At 45.5% G+C, this 15,616-nt stretch overlaps 1 protein-coding gene across 1 annotated transcript in view; it reads right to left on the bottom strand.

Annotated features, from left to right (window-relative positions):
* ADGRG4 (adhesion G protein-coupled receptor G4) overlaps window positions 1-15,616 on the bottom strand; it is an 84,356-nt gene that overhangs the window by 5,354 nt on the left and 63,386 nt on the right. The window contains exons 16-19 of the mRNA XM_040628109.1: window positions 14,654-14,775; window positions 11,637-11,905; window positions 8,319-8,397; window positions 5,317-5,597 (exon numbers count right to left, since the gene is read on the bottom strand). Of these exons, the coding sequence (XP_040484043.1) occupies window positions 5,317-5,597; window positions 8,319-8,397; window positions 11,637-11,905; window positions 14,654-14,775 (751 nt within the window). The remainder of the gene's footprint in view (window positions 1-5,316; window positions 5,598-8,318; window positions 8,398-11,636; window positions 11,906-14,653; window positions 14,776-15,616) is intronic.

Below are 15,616 nucleotides of genomic sequence, written 5' to 3'. Positions count from 1 at the left end.
CCTCAGCCCCTCTCTATCCCACTTTTGGGGCAAAATCGGGGCAGGCAGTGGAAAACGAGGGCACCAAATTTATGGTTTCCACACAGTGTAATTGTGACAAAGAGCACATGTATTAGTTATTTATTGCTGTGTAACAAATTACTCCTAAAGTTTAGCAGCCTAAAGCAACAGCACTTATTATCGTACCTAGTTACTAAGGGTTGGGAATTCAGGAGCAGCTTAGTGGGGTGGTTCTGGCTCAGGGACTCATTCCTTTTTATTTATTTATTTATTTATTTATTTATTTATTTATTTATTTAAAGATTTTATTTATTAATTTGACAGACAGACAGCCAGTTAGAGAGGGAACACAAGCAGGGGGAGTGGGAGAGGAAGAAGCAGGCTCCTAGCAGAGGAGCCCGATGTGGGGCTCGATCCCAGAACGCCGGGATCACGCCCTGAGCTGAAGGCAGACGCTTAACGACTGCGCCACCCAGGCGCTCCAATTCCTTTTTTTTTTTAAAGTGGGCTCCAGCATGGATCTCACGACCCTGAGATCAAGAGTTGGGCGCTTAACCAACTGAGGCACCGAGGTGCCCCTGGCTCAGGGACTCTTGGGAAGTTGCAGTCAAGCTGTCGGCCAAGCTGTAGTCATGTGGATACTTGGCTGGCTCTGGTGAATCTGTTTCCAGGAAGCCTCACTCACATGGCTGGGGACTGGAAGCCTCACTTCCTCACCATGTGGGCCTCTCCACGGGGCTACAGGGTGTCCTCAAGCTATAACACTTGGATTCCTTTCGAGGAAGTAATGAGAGCTAGAGAGAAGCCACAATGTCTGTTATAAGCTATTCTTGGAAGTGACATGACATCACTTCTGCCATATTCTATTGATACAGTATGGGAAGAGATGATGCAAGGATACAAATGCCAGGATGTAGGGATCATTGAGAGCTATCCTGCAGGCTGACTACCATTGCAGGAATGCTCTCTCAAGCTCTAGGATAGACAGCATCCCCGGTGGTAAACTGTGGTTGATATGAAGTCTTGATACAGACCTTCTTACCATCACTGCCTTTGAGAGGGAAGCTAGAAAGATGAGCTCAGAAAGCCATAATGGGGGGCGCCTGGGTGGCACAGCGGTTAAGTGTCTGCCTTCGGCTCAGGGCGTGATCCCGGCGTTCTGGGATCGAGCCCCACATCGGGCTCCTCTGCTAGGAGCCTGCTTCTTCCTCTCCCACTCCCCCTGCTTGTGTTCCCTCTCTAACTGGCTGTCTGTCTGTCAAATTAATAAATAAAATCTTTAAATAAATAAATAAATAAATAAATAAATAAATAAATAAATAAAAAGGAATGAGTCCCTGAGCCAGAACCACCCCACTAAGCTGCTCCTGAATTCCCAACCCTTAGTAACTAGGTACGATAATAAGTGCTGTTGCTTTAGGCTGCTAAACTTTAGGAGTAATTTGTTACACAGCAATAAATAACTAATACATGTGCTCTTTGTCACAATTACACTGTGTGGAAACCATAAATTTGGTGCCCTCGTTTTCCACTGCCTGCCCCGATTTTGCCCCAAAAGTGGGATAGAGAGGGGCTGAGGGTATTCACCAGCAGCACCGGCCATTTCTCATCCCCACCCTCTAAACTATTTCCTCGAGGGGTTGCCTGGGTGGCTAAGTCGGTTAAGCATCTGCCTTTGGCTCAGGTCATGATCCCAGAGTCCTGGGATCGAGTCCTGCATCAGGCTCCCAGCTCATCTCTCTCTCTCTCAAATAAGTAAATAAATAAATAAATCTTTTAAAATATTTCCTTGGGAGAAAAAAGTAGGACTTGAGATTTTCCTGATGACAAATGCTCTGGAGGGCCAATTGGATCTCCTAAAGTTTGGGGGTGGAATTGGCAGAAATAACTCCCATTCACAAAACCTTTCCAGGGGCCTCAAACTGAAATGCGTCTCTCCCACTTCTGAGCTCCACAGTCTCCATGTGTTGCCCATCTCTCCTCCCAGCTGTGACGTCTTTTCATCCTCATATCACTTCTCCCTTTGCCTCCAGTACTCTGTGTGGCAGCCCAACAGATACTTGTTGACTTGAACTCCAAGGCACTTGATACACAAACTCTCATAGTTTTCCGCAACCTTCATATTATCTTCTTGGGCCTCATAATCTTTCTTTCGGCCCAAGAGCAGTTTGCAACCCTTTGTTCTCTCTACAAGGTTCAGCTTGCCTCCTCACTGACCAGTCGTGCTGAAGTAAATGATTAGTAATGGGTCGGAGTGGCCTTAACTCACTGCAAGTTGAGCACGAGTCAAAAGTAAATGTCCCCAAAGCTCGCTTCAGCTAGGGCCTTAGTGGGAGTCAAGAATGTTGGTTGAGGTGGATAAGAGTCTCCTGCCACCCTGCCCCAGTTCGGCCCTTTCTCCTACCAGCACCATATTCAGTTCGGGAGGCTTCGTTTTGAAACGATGATGACAAATGGAAGTATTCGAGAACAGAGAAGACTTGGAGTGGGAGCACAGGATGGAGAGAGATGGTAGCTATAGGGCTGGCATCGAGAGGACAAATTAGGCTTGTTCTGTGTGCTGGCTAGGTTAGAAGCAGGAGCAATGGGAGGAAGCCACAGAACCACCACGTGGTGACACATCACAGCTAGGATTTGCGAAGTCATGATTATATCCTAGATGACATCTATAAAAATGACGCTGATGGCACAATGCCTATGATACAATCATATAATTGACATGTCGTACCCCTTAAATTTACACCATGTTCAATGTCAGATATACTTCTATTAGAAAACGAGAGAAATTGAACGCTCTGCTTTATGGAACGGTGAGCTCTCTGTCTCTGGAAAGTTTCAGGTAGAGGCATGTGACTTTCTGTCAGTCACCGGGAAGTTGGATTGGGAAGATCTCGGGTCCCCAGCCCCAGCCCTGAGACTCTCCGATTCCAGGTGGGAGGCAGCAATCTGGAGGCTAAACGGAATGGAATGACGGGTCTCACTCACTCCCCTGAGGGCTTTATCTCCCTGGAACCCAACACCGGTGCTGATGAATCGAGCTGCGGCCACCCGCAAGGCAGTGCGGCAGCCTGGTGCCCGCAAAGCCCCGTCCCCGAGCCTGTAGAACTCCTCCAGCTTCAGCAGGGACAAGACGCAACAGGGACAACAAGCACCTATTATTACCGCTCTGATTTCCTGCATGGAGTTGAGTTTGTTCTCAGACTTAAAGGTTATTATGTGAATTCCAATGAGCTGCCTGCCAGCTCTCCCTCTCTGCCTGTCAGCCTTCCCTTTTCTTTCCAATAACAGATTGATCTGCTTACTCACTAGAACATAGGCATGAGGGAAGATGTCAGGTTTTTGTCACCTGCATTTTTATTTGTGCATCCCTCCTTCGGAAATGGCCCATGATGCGTGGCATTTTTTTCATACCTGACCACAGGGCAACCCCCTTCAGCCAGAATTGCAAACTTGCCATCTGTCTTTTAAATGGCTAATTTGTTCACTTGTTTCATTGCATTCTTGCTCTGAGTGCGCATGCATGCGCACGGGTGTGTGTGCGTGTGTGTGTGTGTGTGTGTGCGTGTGTGTGTAATTTGAGTTTGAAACTCAGGGCTCTGCAAACCCCCTCTCTGGAAGCTGGCACATTCTATCTTGTAAGGCAGGACGAGGAGAACTAGAAACGTTTGGTGCTTGGTTGACATAAAGCGTATCTGACAGACAGAGACAGCTTGGCTCTGTCGATGCTGGATCTGTGGGACTTTGGGCTCCGTCCTCAGGAGATTCCCCAGCTGGATTCTGCTTCTAAGCCGTGGAGGCTTTCTGCTTAGAAACTACTTTCCCTTTCCACCACAGGAATGGAACACTTGCTGCTTTAAAAACACCCTCCTCCCTTCGTAAGCTCTAAACCACCTTGCTTTCTGGTCCTTTCGTCAGCTTCCCCGTTAGCCCCTCTTTCCATAGGGTCAGTGTGTTTCTCCTCTGAATTAGTGAGTGGACTTACTGCTGAGGAAGAAATAGGCCCAGGCATCTGATTCCTAATCCACTCCTGCATACCCTCTACACCCGAGCACTTCATGTCTTTTTACGTTCTAATCAGAACATGCTTGGGGGGCGCCTGGGTGGCTCAGTCGTTGGGCGTCTGCCTTCGGCTCAGGGCATGATCCCAGGGTCCTGGGATTGAGCCCCACGTCAGGCTCCTCCACTGGGAGCCTGCTTCTTCCTCTCCCACTCCCCCGGCTTGTGTTCCCTCTCTCACTGGCTGTTTCTTTCTCTGTCAAATGAATAAATAAAATCTTTAAAAAAAAAAAAAAGAAGAACATGCTTGGAAGGATCTGGTGGGACAGAAATTTCAGCTGATACACTCCATTGCTCTAAAATGAGATGGTTTCTTGAATTGAAAGACATGAGAGCAAAAATTGTGCCTCATTCTAGATTGTTCCCCCATCTCCCTGCAACACCCTGCAAATGCCTGGCATAGAATAACTATATACCAATTCATATTTCCCAAGATTCTGCAGGGGTGAATAACCCACGACAAGGTGCTCTGGGGTTTTTTAAATGCTAGGTTAAAACAAATTTTTAAAGGTGTTTTTTTTCCCCCCAGCAGAATTTCTCAGAGTTTTTACCATGGTAATAAATATGGTGCCATTTTAAGAATGGGGGAATATAGTTGGCTGCATTTCCTCAACTTCTTTGACCATAGGACTCTTCTTTCTTACCAGAAAAAGGCGATGAAATGAAAGAGCTATAGAGACATGAGCTCGTCTAATTCAACCAGTGATGGTGACTTTTCCAAGGTCGGTGTGGAGCAAAAACCAAGACTAGAACCTTGGCCTCTTCGTGCCTTTACAACTCTCTAATTTCCTAGCCTGGCTCCTTCCCACAATATTTGGATCTCCGGTGTAGCCAGAGTCTAGGGGGTCAAGAGTTTTATGTGTCTACTGTCCGGCGATTATTGTGTTCGATGGGATTGCGCACTTCAGAATGTCAACACGAGTGTGAATCTGTACACTTACGAGCACGATGTGGTGATGTGCTGAATATTGTAGAAAGGATCACCAGCCGGGGTTCGACATAAACATTGTCAACTAGCCGGAGTTGAGTTAGCTCTCCGGGCTTTTCTCTATATCCCCAAGTTAGAGTGAGCTCGTTTAATGAAGTCCTAACATCTGGGTCATGTTTCCAATGGCTGCCCGTCAATTTATTGATAGCAGAAGCCTCTTGGAGTATCTTTTCCTCCTCTCAATCCCCAAAAGGTGAGATTATTTTCCAAAGCAGCAAAGCTTTTGGCGGAGGTCTGGCTAGCCACAGAAAGTACAAAGAAGCAGAAGTTACCTTGCAACGTGTTGAAAATGGCAAAGAGATATAAGAACAAGATCCTCACAGGTCCCCAGGCAAAAAAGGCAAACCCCCAGGTGAGGCCCAGTAAGAACGTCAGGCTCGTTGTGCCTTTGAGGTCACGCAGGATCGTCTTCCGCCGAGTCTTCCGGCTTTGGGAGTTCATGGAGTTCAGTTGAACGAGCACAGTGCAGAACATGGAGAGGTTCATTAGAAATATGAGGCAAAAATAAGCCACAACTGAGGTGTAAAAGGTAGAATCATCTTTAATCCAACAACTGAAAGAGACGGAGAAGAGAAGGCCATTGTGAGGTAGAGAAACACAAACGTGTATTTTTCAGTGAGATTTTGAAGATCACCGGGTCAGTTTTAGTTCACCCGAAAGCGTCTGCACCTCGAGAGAGGCACTGCCTTGACAAGAGTTCACTCACACTCACTGGGGGCAGAGCGGGGCTCGAACCCCAGTCTCCCGAGCCCCAGTCCGGGGTTCTTTCCAGTGCCGGAAACCCTAGAGGCTATGCAGACACTTCTCAGTCCAATTCCCTAGGAGGCTATTCTGTTCCTCAACAGCAGAAAAATTAATGAGGTATTTTCCTCCAAAGCGGCTCTCCCCCCACCCCGCCCCGCCACTTTCCACCTGAGTTTTGTTTGCAGGATGAGTTCTGCTTTGCACGATAAATATCACAGTAAAAGGACATGAGCAACGACTGGCTTTCCTGAATGCTGTATCAAACAATGAAGAGATCATCAGCGTTAATGATGTATATTTTATTTTATTTTATTTTTTTATTTTTATTTTTTTTTCTCTTTCAACTATCCTTGCTCCTTTAAATGATGTCTATTTTAAACCTCCCTCCGCAGCCTCGGGTTTGAACGACAAAAGGCAACCCTGGCCACTGGACTCCTCATGGCTCTACCGTTTCAATGAAAGAAGAAATACGTGATGATTCCTATGAACAGATACCTCATCTAATAACATTTCCCATTACCAGAGGCATTACCTCTGAGTTTTGAACACGGCCAAGCTTCCTAATTTAACTGTGTGTCAACTTAGCTGAGACTTCGTTTCCAGAACCAGGAAAATCCCTTGCCATCAGATTGTTCGTGTTGGCGTGGATACTTGCACGTGTGTGAGTTTGTGTGTGTTTGCGCGCACGCTGAGAGGAGTGAGGGGAAAAAAGCACTGAATTTCCCTAAGAAAGTCTGAGACGTAGAGTTCCCTGAATATCATGTTCAGCCTTAAAGGAGGCTATAGAAGACATTTTAAAAGGGGCAGTTCTATATGTTTGGAGACAGAATCATCTCTAAGACATATCGTTAAGTACCAAACAGTGTATATCTACCATTTGGATAACAGAGCGTACAAGAGAATCTCTCGACAGATCTGATTGCCGGTAATAAGATTGCATCAAGGAAGAGAGACGGTGCAGCTGGGGGTTGGGAGCGGGGCTTACTTTTCATCCTCTACCCTTTTGTGCGTTTGAATTCTGTACCACGTGCATGTATTACTTCTTCAAAATATAATTATAAAAAAAAAAAGCTCTTAGAGCACTCTGCCTCTTACTAACCAATTCACGTATGAAAGGGCTCTTTTCAGGAGGAGTGGAGTTGGTTTTGTTCTGGTTTTGCTTTTGCTTTTGATCTTTTGAAGAAGAATCACCAATAGACACTGGGGGCCCTTTAAGCCACAGAACAGGCGAGGAGCAAGGATGGAGGAGATGAGAAGGAAGGGAAGAGAAAAGGGAGAGAAAAAAAGGAGAACCAGAAATTACGTAATTAGAAAGCACCTGCTGGAAAGAACAATATAATTTCGACCCTCCAGAAACCATCATTTCAACACAAAAGACGGAGGAGTCTGGAGGGCGAGACCTCCTACATTTAAAGAGGGAGAGGAAATTTGTAGTAAAAAAAAAAAAACACAAAAAAACAAAAACAAAAAAAAAAACCCCAGCTTGAGAGGCAACAATAAAGAGAATGGATCTGAGTAAGTAAAAAACAATCAGAAGCATGAAAGGAAAGCACGCTGTCCAAAGGACTACATGGTAACTAGCTATGCACCTGTAAAAGAAGGTTCTGGAGAGGTAAATAGTGACTCCTTTGTGGCTGTGGATGAGAACCGCAGAGACGGGTTTATACATCAACACTAAGTTGTACACCTGCAGCTAATGTAACATTGTGCGTCCACTGGACTCAAATAAAAATAAAATAAAAAAATTTAAAAAGAACAAAAAGAAGAGGGGTGCCTGGGGGGCGCAGTTGTTAAGCGTCTGCCTTTGGCTCAGGGCGTGATCCTGGGGTCCTGGGATCGAGTCCCACATCAGGCTCCTCCCCTGGGAGCCTGCTTCTTCCTCTCCCACTCCCCCTGCCTGTGTTCCCTCTCTCGCCGGCTGGCTCTCTCTCTCTGTCAAATAAATAAATAAATAAATAAATAAAATCTTAAAAAAAATAAAGCATTAAAAAAAAGAACAAAAAGAAGAGAAGAGAAAAAGAAGAGAAGAAAACAAAAGGACAACAAAGCTGAGACAATTTACAGAGGAAGGCAGTGGAATCTTTCAGGGGAGACCGTTGTTGATGGTGGAGAATGTCTTCCAACCGGCTCCGTATTTCCTTACAGCGCTCACTACAGCTCTTTCTGGGTTCCTCGAGCTTTCTAATCCTAATCGCTGCCCGTTAGGTAGAACATGTGGAACAGGCCACATGCTGAGCACTTTCCATACGTGATGTCATTTTAATTTGCACACTACATTGACAGCAAACATTACTGTCCCCATTTTCCAGTGGAGGCAATGGAAGAGGTAAAGTAAGTTGCCCGAGGTCCCACTGAGCCCAGGCCCTTAACTGTTATATGAGTGCACCCGGACTAAGCCAAAAAAGTCTAAGGCTGAGTGCCCCCCTGAGCCAGCATCAAGACCAAGCCGCAGGTCAGGACCACCCCCTAGCCCCCAGCCCCTGATGGCCGAGAGCATCACCACCTGAGAAGAAGAGATGCTGGTACTTACAATGGAGTCGTTGAGCTCAGAGTTCCATACAGATCTTTTTTCACACTGAGTGTGACGGCCACCATGATCCCTGGAATTCCTAGAGGGGGGAAGCAAGCCAAAGACATCTCATTAGGAAGTGGGAGAAGTCCTGATCATTGACTGTGTGCCCTGATACACCATGACACTGTTTAAATGAGCCACAGATGTGCGGGCATCAAAATACCATTGTTTGCAAAATGTTTGTGAATTTTTCCAAGTTAAACATTTCTAGGAGTGCTCCAATCTGCTAAACTAAACAGCATGCCAAAGGCTCCAATACAACGCCCACTGGTTATTAAAAATAGCTCAAGTGCCAAAAAATCAACTTGGCAATAGAAGTATCTAGTTCATGGGAATACAGGTTCACATCAAGCATTTCTTCCCAGATGACGGGCTGCCAATTTTTTTCTCCTTTTCAATAGAGCCCCTTAGTTCCCAGGATCTTTTTGTCTAGGTCCCCTTGGAGGAAGGGCAGAGGCAATCAAGCTGCAGCCTTCAGTGCTTTCGGACAAGGGGACCGTTTCCACACTCGCTACTAGTTTGACACTTTGACTAGATCGACCAGTTAACGACCAGTCAATTCAGCTAGATAAAGCAATCAGTTCAGTCAAAGTGATCAAATGTGATGGGAGTGCAGACACAGGATTTTAAAAATTCAATTTCATGTACATTTGCAAAACTTAAATGATTTCTTTATTTCTAACAATGCATTTCTCCTAAACGAAGAGCATTACACCTGCACACATTTTCAGGGTTTCGTAAGATGCTTTGCAAGGCTGTTCTAAATCCCAGAGTGTCAAGCATCTTGAAAAATCCTCCACGGTCCTGTTTCTCGCAGAACATTTGATCGGTATATCACACACTTAGCACAGTGCCTAGCACGATGTAGATATTTATAAAAATAGCTTGAAAAAAAGGGGGGGGACAGTCCTATAAATACAAAGAACAAACTAAAGCTTGCCAAGGGGGAGGCGGATGGGGGGATGGGCAACACGGGTGAAGGGGAGTGGGAGACGCAGGCTTCCAGTTATGAAATGAATAAGTCACCGGGATGAAAGGCACAGCATAGGGAATGTCGGGAATGGTATTGTAACAGCGCGGCGTGGGGACAGATGTCAGCTACACAAGCGGGGAGCACAGCAGAACGTATAGACTTGTCCAGTCACTGTGTTGTACACTGGAACTCAGGTAACATTGCGTGTCAACTAGACTTCAATGAAAAAAGTTTTTTTAATCAGTTGGAGGCCAGAAAAGAGGGATGGAGGGAGGTCTCGCATTTACAGTGGAAGTTGTGAGGCGGTTCCCAAGCTGTGTTCACCCTTCGGTAATTAACAAATTAATAAATTATCGGTTAATAAACAAAAAGATCCCTACTGGTTATTAAAAAAAAGAATGTGGACCAATCTACCACCTGGGACAGGGATTTAAAAACAGGAGTAAAACCTTTTCAACAGGTTGCTTTGGCGTTAGGAAGCCAGAACTTGGAACATAAACAGATGCTAATGTTTGTTTTCCTTGCCGTTGATTGCATTTGTTTAATATTGAAATGCTCCGAGTGTCCCCATAGCAGGACAGCTCTGCGGTGGCTGCCTGGCGACCTTGCAGGGATCCACAGAGGCAGGGCAGGCAAAGGCTGGCCCAGCAGCTGATGCGAGCTTGGGCAGAGTGCCTCGGGCGCCGGCGGGCTGTGACAAGGTGCTCTGAGGCTGGCCCCTACTCGCCCCTCCATCTCCTCCAGGAGGCTGTCTGAGGCGGTTTCCCCGTCCCTCCCAGGTTCGGGGGGCGTGTGGGGCTTTGCACCCTGCCCCCTCGGCACAGAGCTGCAGGGTGTAAGAGTGCACAGCTCCGGCTTAGAACCAGCTCTTTGGCGACAGGGAATCCCTCAACTCGTGTGGCAGCCATCTGTCCCCTTTTGTTTTGATGTCGTTCTTCGATGGTATGTGGCACAAGGACTTGGGAGCTGGCGCCCTCCACTAACTCTTCGGTTCTCGCCGGCTCTGGAAGCAATCAGCCCCATCTGAAAGCAGCTTGTTGCATCTGCACTCTTGAGCCAGTCAGGCCTTGGCCTTGGCTCAAGTATGTCCTTGACGCTCCCTAAGTTTATCCGGCCTCCGAGTACCCAGTCTCAGCCTTTTGCGGCCGCTCCTTGCACCCTGGCAAGTGTGTGTGGAACGAGAAGAGACCCAAGAGAGCAGAGGCAAGCCCTGGGCAACATCGCCCCTAAGGAGCGAGTGAAGGAGGAGGGGTCTGAGAAGGAAGCTGCGGATGAGATGACAAAGGGGAAGGAAAGCGGGGACCAAGAGCGTTATTTCCAGCCCCTTCACAGTTAGACACATGTGGGTTATCTGCATTGGGGATTATTCATGAAGCCTCTTCCACAACGGTTTTCAATGTCCCGGTTGACTTGAGATGAGGGCCCCCAGGCCCGGGAGTGTACTGACTGCTTTGGGCCCCGCGCTTCTGATGGATTGCGAAGTGGACGAAAACAATTTTAGACTATGCTCTGCTTAGTATTTGCTGTCTCCGCTCCCCACATTAGCATGGATAATAGCGCAGACTGTGTATCCAGTGAAAGCATGTGCTATGTTAATGAACTCATTAAAAGGATGAGTAGCTAATTGGGAAGCTATTGTCTTTACAAAGGCAGCGGAAGATCAAATCTGTCCTCACATGGATCCTATGGTCCCACTTCATACACGTCTCCTGGGTCTCCAACACATTCTCTGAACTCAAGATCTGTTTTGAACAGGTAAAGGGACAGGGGAGAAGCTGGGCTGACCACGTCAGAAATACGGGACAGCAAACCAATGAAATAACATTTAAATTAGGAAAGCTTCGTGCTGGGTTCCATTCCTGGCCTCTTCTATCCAGGAGCAGTGCCGATGACCGCCATGAGGCGTGGTGGGAATCAGGACGTGTCTGACCCAGCAGCCCTTACTTACATGTAAGTGCTGGCTGTTTATACCACTAAGTATGTGCTGGGCTTGTAACTTCTGTAGCAGGAAGGATAAAATCTGACAGGTTCATTACAGTAGGTCCTGCATTTAGTGCAGTTCACAAGCAGGTGCTCAAGAAATACTTGTGGACCAGTGCCTCACCATAGAGGTTAAAAGTCGAATTTATAGAACACTACCGAGAGAAAAGCAGAGGCTCACCCAAACACCAGGGAGGCAATCCTTAACTTCTTACTGATGACAATAACAGAATTTGGTCCTGAATAATGTGTCTCATGAAGCCGGAATTAGAAATACCCACAGGCTTAACACAGAGGCATCAAGGACAAGCAGATATCCTTACCCCAGCCAACGAGACAGAATTTAAGGATATAATTGGGGACGTATATGTTGAAGACTCTGACGAGAGACAAGTACATGTGGACCCCCTCCAGGCCCATCCAAGTCAGAGAGACGAGCAGGAAGTAATGAAGGGCCACTGCAGCTGTAACACACAGCCCCACTTCCTGAAAGGCCGAGGACCAGGCATTGACCAGGAACGTCAGGTTTAACATCAGCAGTGCTGTGCACAGGTTGATCAGGATTTTGGAAGGATGATCTTTTCGAAGTTTGCTGAAAAAAAAAAACCAGCACAGCGTTTGGTTAGGTAACATTTCTGGTTTTCTTTTTTTTAAAGATTTTATTTATTTATTCGACAGAGATAGAGACAGCCAGCGAGAGAAGGAACACAAGCAGGGAGAGTGGGAGAGGAAGAAGCGGGCTCATAGCAGAGGAGCCTGGTGTGGGGCTCGATCCCATAACACCAGGATCACGCCCTGAGCCGAAGGCAGATGCTTAACGACTGAGCCACCCAGGAACCCCAGTAACATCTCTCATTTTAACCGAGCATTGCCACACCTTATCTGCCTAAGGGAAAAGACAAAAGAAGTGCCTCGGGGCGTCTGGCTGGCTCAGTAGGTTAAGGCTTAGCAGTCAACTGCGGATTGCTTCTGAGCTTGTGATCTCGGGGTCGCGAGATCGAGCTTCGCGTCGGGCTCTGCACTCCGCAGGGAGTCTGCGTGAGATTCTCTCTTCCTCCGCCCTTCTCCCCACTCACACACACTCTCTCTCTCTCTCTTTAAAATAAATAAATAAATCTTTTAAAAAAAAATCCTAGAAAAGGAGTGCCTATTAAAATTAACTTGCTCAGGGACGCCTGGGTGGTCCAGTCGGTGAAGCATCTGCCCGTGGCTCAGGTCATGATCCCAGGGTCCTGGGATCGAGTCCCACATCGGGCTCCCTGCTCAGTGGGGAGTCTGCTTCTCCCTCTGCCTGCTGCTCCCCCTGCTTGTGCGCTCTCTCTCGCTGACAAATAAATAAAATCTTTAAAAAAAAAAACAGCCTTAAAAAATTAACTTGCTCATTTTACCTTTACATGTACTGGATTTTTTGAGCTCTCCACCCTTTTTCCAGCTAGAGTCAAAGTATCCTAAATACAGTGACCTTCACTACCAGGAATAATAATAGCCTCTCCGAGCTAAGCAGCACCCTTTTTTCTTTTTCCTTTTCTTTTTGTATTTTGGGGAGAAGGAAGGAAGGAGCTTCTTGGATACCACCATTCTGTCATCACTCCTTCAGTAGACTCAGGGCTGGATCTACTTATTGCTTCTTGTTGATTTTAGCCCTTCTGACAGGTGTGAGGTGATATCTCACTGCAGTTTTGATTTGCAGTTCCCCGATGACGAGTGACGTCCAGCATCTTTTCATGTGTCTGTTGGCTATCTGGATGTCTTCTTTGGAGAAATGTCTGCTTATGTCTTTTGCCCATTTTTAATTGGATTATTGATTTTTGGGGGGGTGTTGTATCACTTTTAATATTTATTTTTTAAACTGTTTAATTGTACACTTCTTTAAAGTTTATTGATTTTTTTAAAGTCATCTCTACCCCCAACGTGGGGCTCGAACTCATGACCCTGAGATCAAGAGTTGCACGCTCCACTGACTGAGCCAGCCAGGTAACACAGTTTTTTATATATTTTGGATACTAACCTTTTATCAGAAACATCATTTGCACATATCTTCTCTAGAGGGCCTAATCTCAAATCTCAGGAGCCTCCTTCATTCTTTCTCCCATTCAGTAACCTCCACCCCTCCCCTGCCCAATACACACACAGTAGAAGTAACCAATATTCTAGCTTTTGGCCCCACAGACTTAGTTTGGTCTGTACTTAGAACTTAGTATAAATAGAACCATGCAGTATGCTGTCCTCTTTCTCTGGCTTACTTTTTGTTCAACAATATGCCTATGAGATTTAAATACTATGTTCTGTGTTATACGGAGGTAGTCCATTCTTGTTCACTGCTGCGAGGCGTTCCGTTTTATGAGTGTACCGCAATTTATTCATCCAGTCAACCGTTAATGTCCATTGGGGTTGTTTCCAATTTGGAGCCACTATGAATGAAGCTGCTGTGAATACTCTTGTATATACCTTTCCGTGACCATATGCACTCATTTCTCTCTAATAGTGAAGTTTCTGGATCAACAGCTAGATACGTATTTATCTTGGGTGGGTATCGCCAAAGAATCTGTTAAAGTATGTGTCATTTTACATTCCCACCAGCAATGTATAAGAGTTCCAGTTGTTCCACACCCTTGTCGGCACTTGCTCTTGTCGATATTTTTAATTTTAGCCATTCTGGTAGGTGCACAGAAGTATAACTGTGGTTTTCATTAGCATTTCTCTGATGAGTCATGATGTTGAGAACATTGTCATACGGTTATTAGCCATTTGGGTAAGGATTAGGGTTAGGCATGTATATCCTCTGTTGTGAGGTCCCTTTCAAGCTCTTTGCCTACTTTTAATTGTATTGTCTATCTTTTTCATTTGTAAGAGTATACATACTCTCTCTCTCTATGTATATGTGTATATATAGATATATATGTGTGTGTGTATATATATATATATATATATGGTAGAAGTCCTTTGTCAGATAAATGCATTGCAATTATCTTCTCCCAATTTATGGTTTTCACTATCTTGATTGCGTCTTTTGGTGAAAGAAGTTCTTAATTTCAATGAAGTCCAATTTATCAACTTTTTTCTTTTATGGTTAGCGTTTTGTAACCCATTAGAGAAATCGTACCCTACCCCAAACCTCTTGCTTTTTAAAAATCCAATTACAATCTCTCTCTCTCTCTCTGTCTTTTTTTAGAAGAGCCTTGGTTGTTTTTTTTTCATCTGTCCACTTCATAATCTAATGGATTTGACCTCTTCCTATTGTGATGAATAGGAACGTTTTATGAAATTAATGTGGCTACAATGACAACAGCATCCATCAAACCAAATTAAACCCACTCAGAGAAAGACTTCATCAACTTACTGAAAAGCTATGTATGTCACTATTGCGACTCCCAGGAAAATGGAGGAGATTCCACATCCAATGTATGTTATCAGCACTAATATCCGTTCATTCACTGCATCCATCGCAGACCTGGATAAATCCTAGGAAATGCAATATGTTGTATTTTATACGTTTGCCAGAGCAAGTTTCCGGTAAAATGCTTCCAGGGTTCACTAACAGGAGGTTCTCGGGATCTGTAACATCTCTGCTATAGTTCTTATAAAACCAGAGTATGTGGACGCATATACAGTAAGACTGTATATTGTTTGGTGAATATGCCTAGTGCAACTTACTGTGTACAGGTCATAGAGAGCCATCAACAGCACTGCAAGAACATTTAGTCCTCGGCTTTATTGTCATTAACATGTTCCACACTTAAAATATGACCGAACTAATAGATGTGAATTTGGGATGCAAAGTGAATCATTATTTGAACTAAGCGTCCCAAAACACTACACAGAACATCCAAAAAATAAAAAAAAATGTTCCTGTCCCTTAGACCTTAAATAACTTTCATAAAATTAAGAGACAAAATGGACCTTAGAGATCACATACTCCCCAAATTTCCTAACCTGAGGGCCATAAAAGACCTGAAATGGCATGCAAAATCACTGGACTCTATGTGCGCATTGTTCTGGGGAGAAGGTCCAGAGCTCTCGTCAGATCGTTATACAGATTCATGAACCATAAAAGGCACTGGTCTACCCTGGTTGTTCTCAACTGGAAGCGATATCGTCCCTCCCCCCGGGACATCGGCAATGTCTAGAGATATTTTTGGTTGTCACGACTGGGGAAGGGGCTCCAGGCGTCTAGTGGGCAGAGAGGCCAGGGACGCTGTCAAACACCCTGCCGTACACAGAACAGTCCCCCTCGACAAAGAATTATGTGGTTCAGAATATCAGCAGTGCCCAGCTTACCATGAGGAGGAGAACCAACTCGTGC

Source organism: Ursus maritimus (genome assembly GCF_017311325.1).
Source record: "Ursus maritimus isolate PB19 chromosome X unlocalized genomic scaffold, ASM1731132v1 scaffold_X1, whole genome shotgun sequence".
Classification (NCBI taxonomy): Eukaryota; Metazoa; Chordata; class Mammalia; order Carnivora; family Ursidae; genus Ursus; species Ursus maritimus.
The sequence above is the reverse complement of the archived record's forward strand: the minus strand, read 5'-3'. Positions and strand labels throughout refer to the sequence as shown.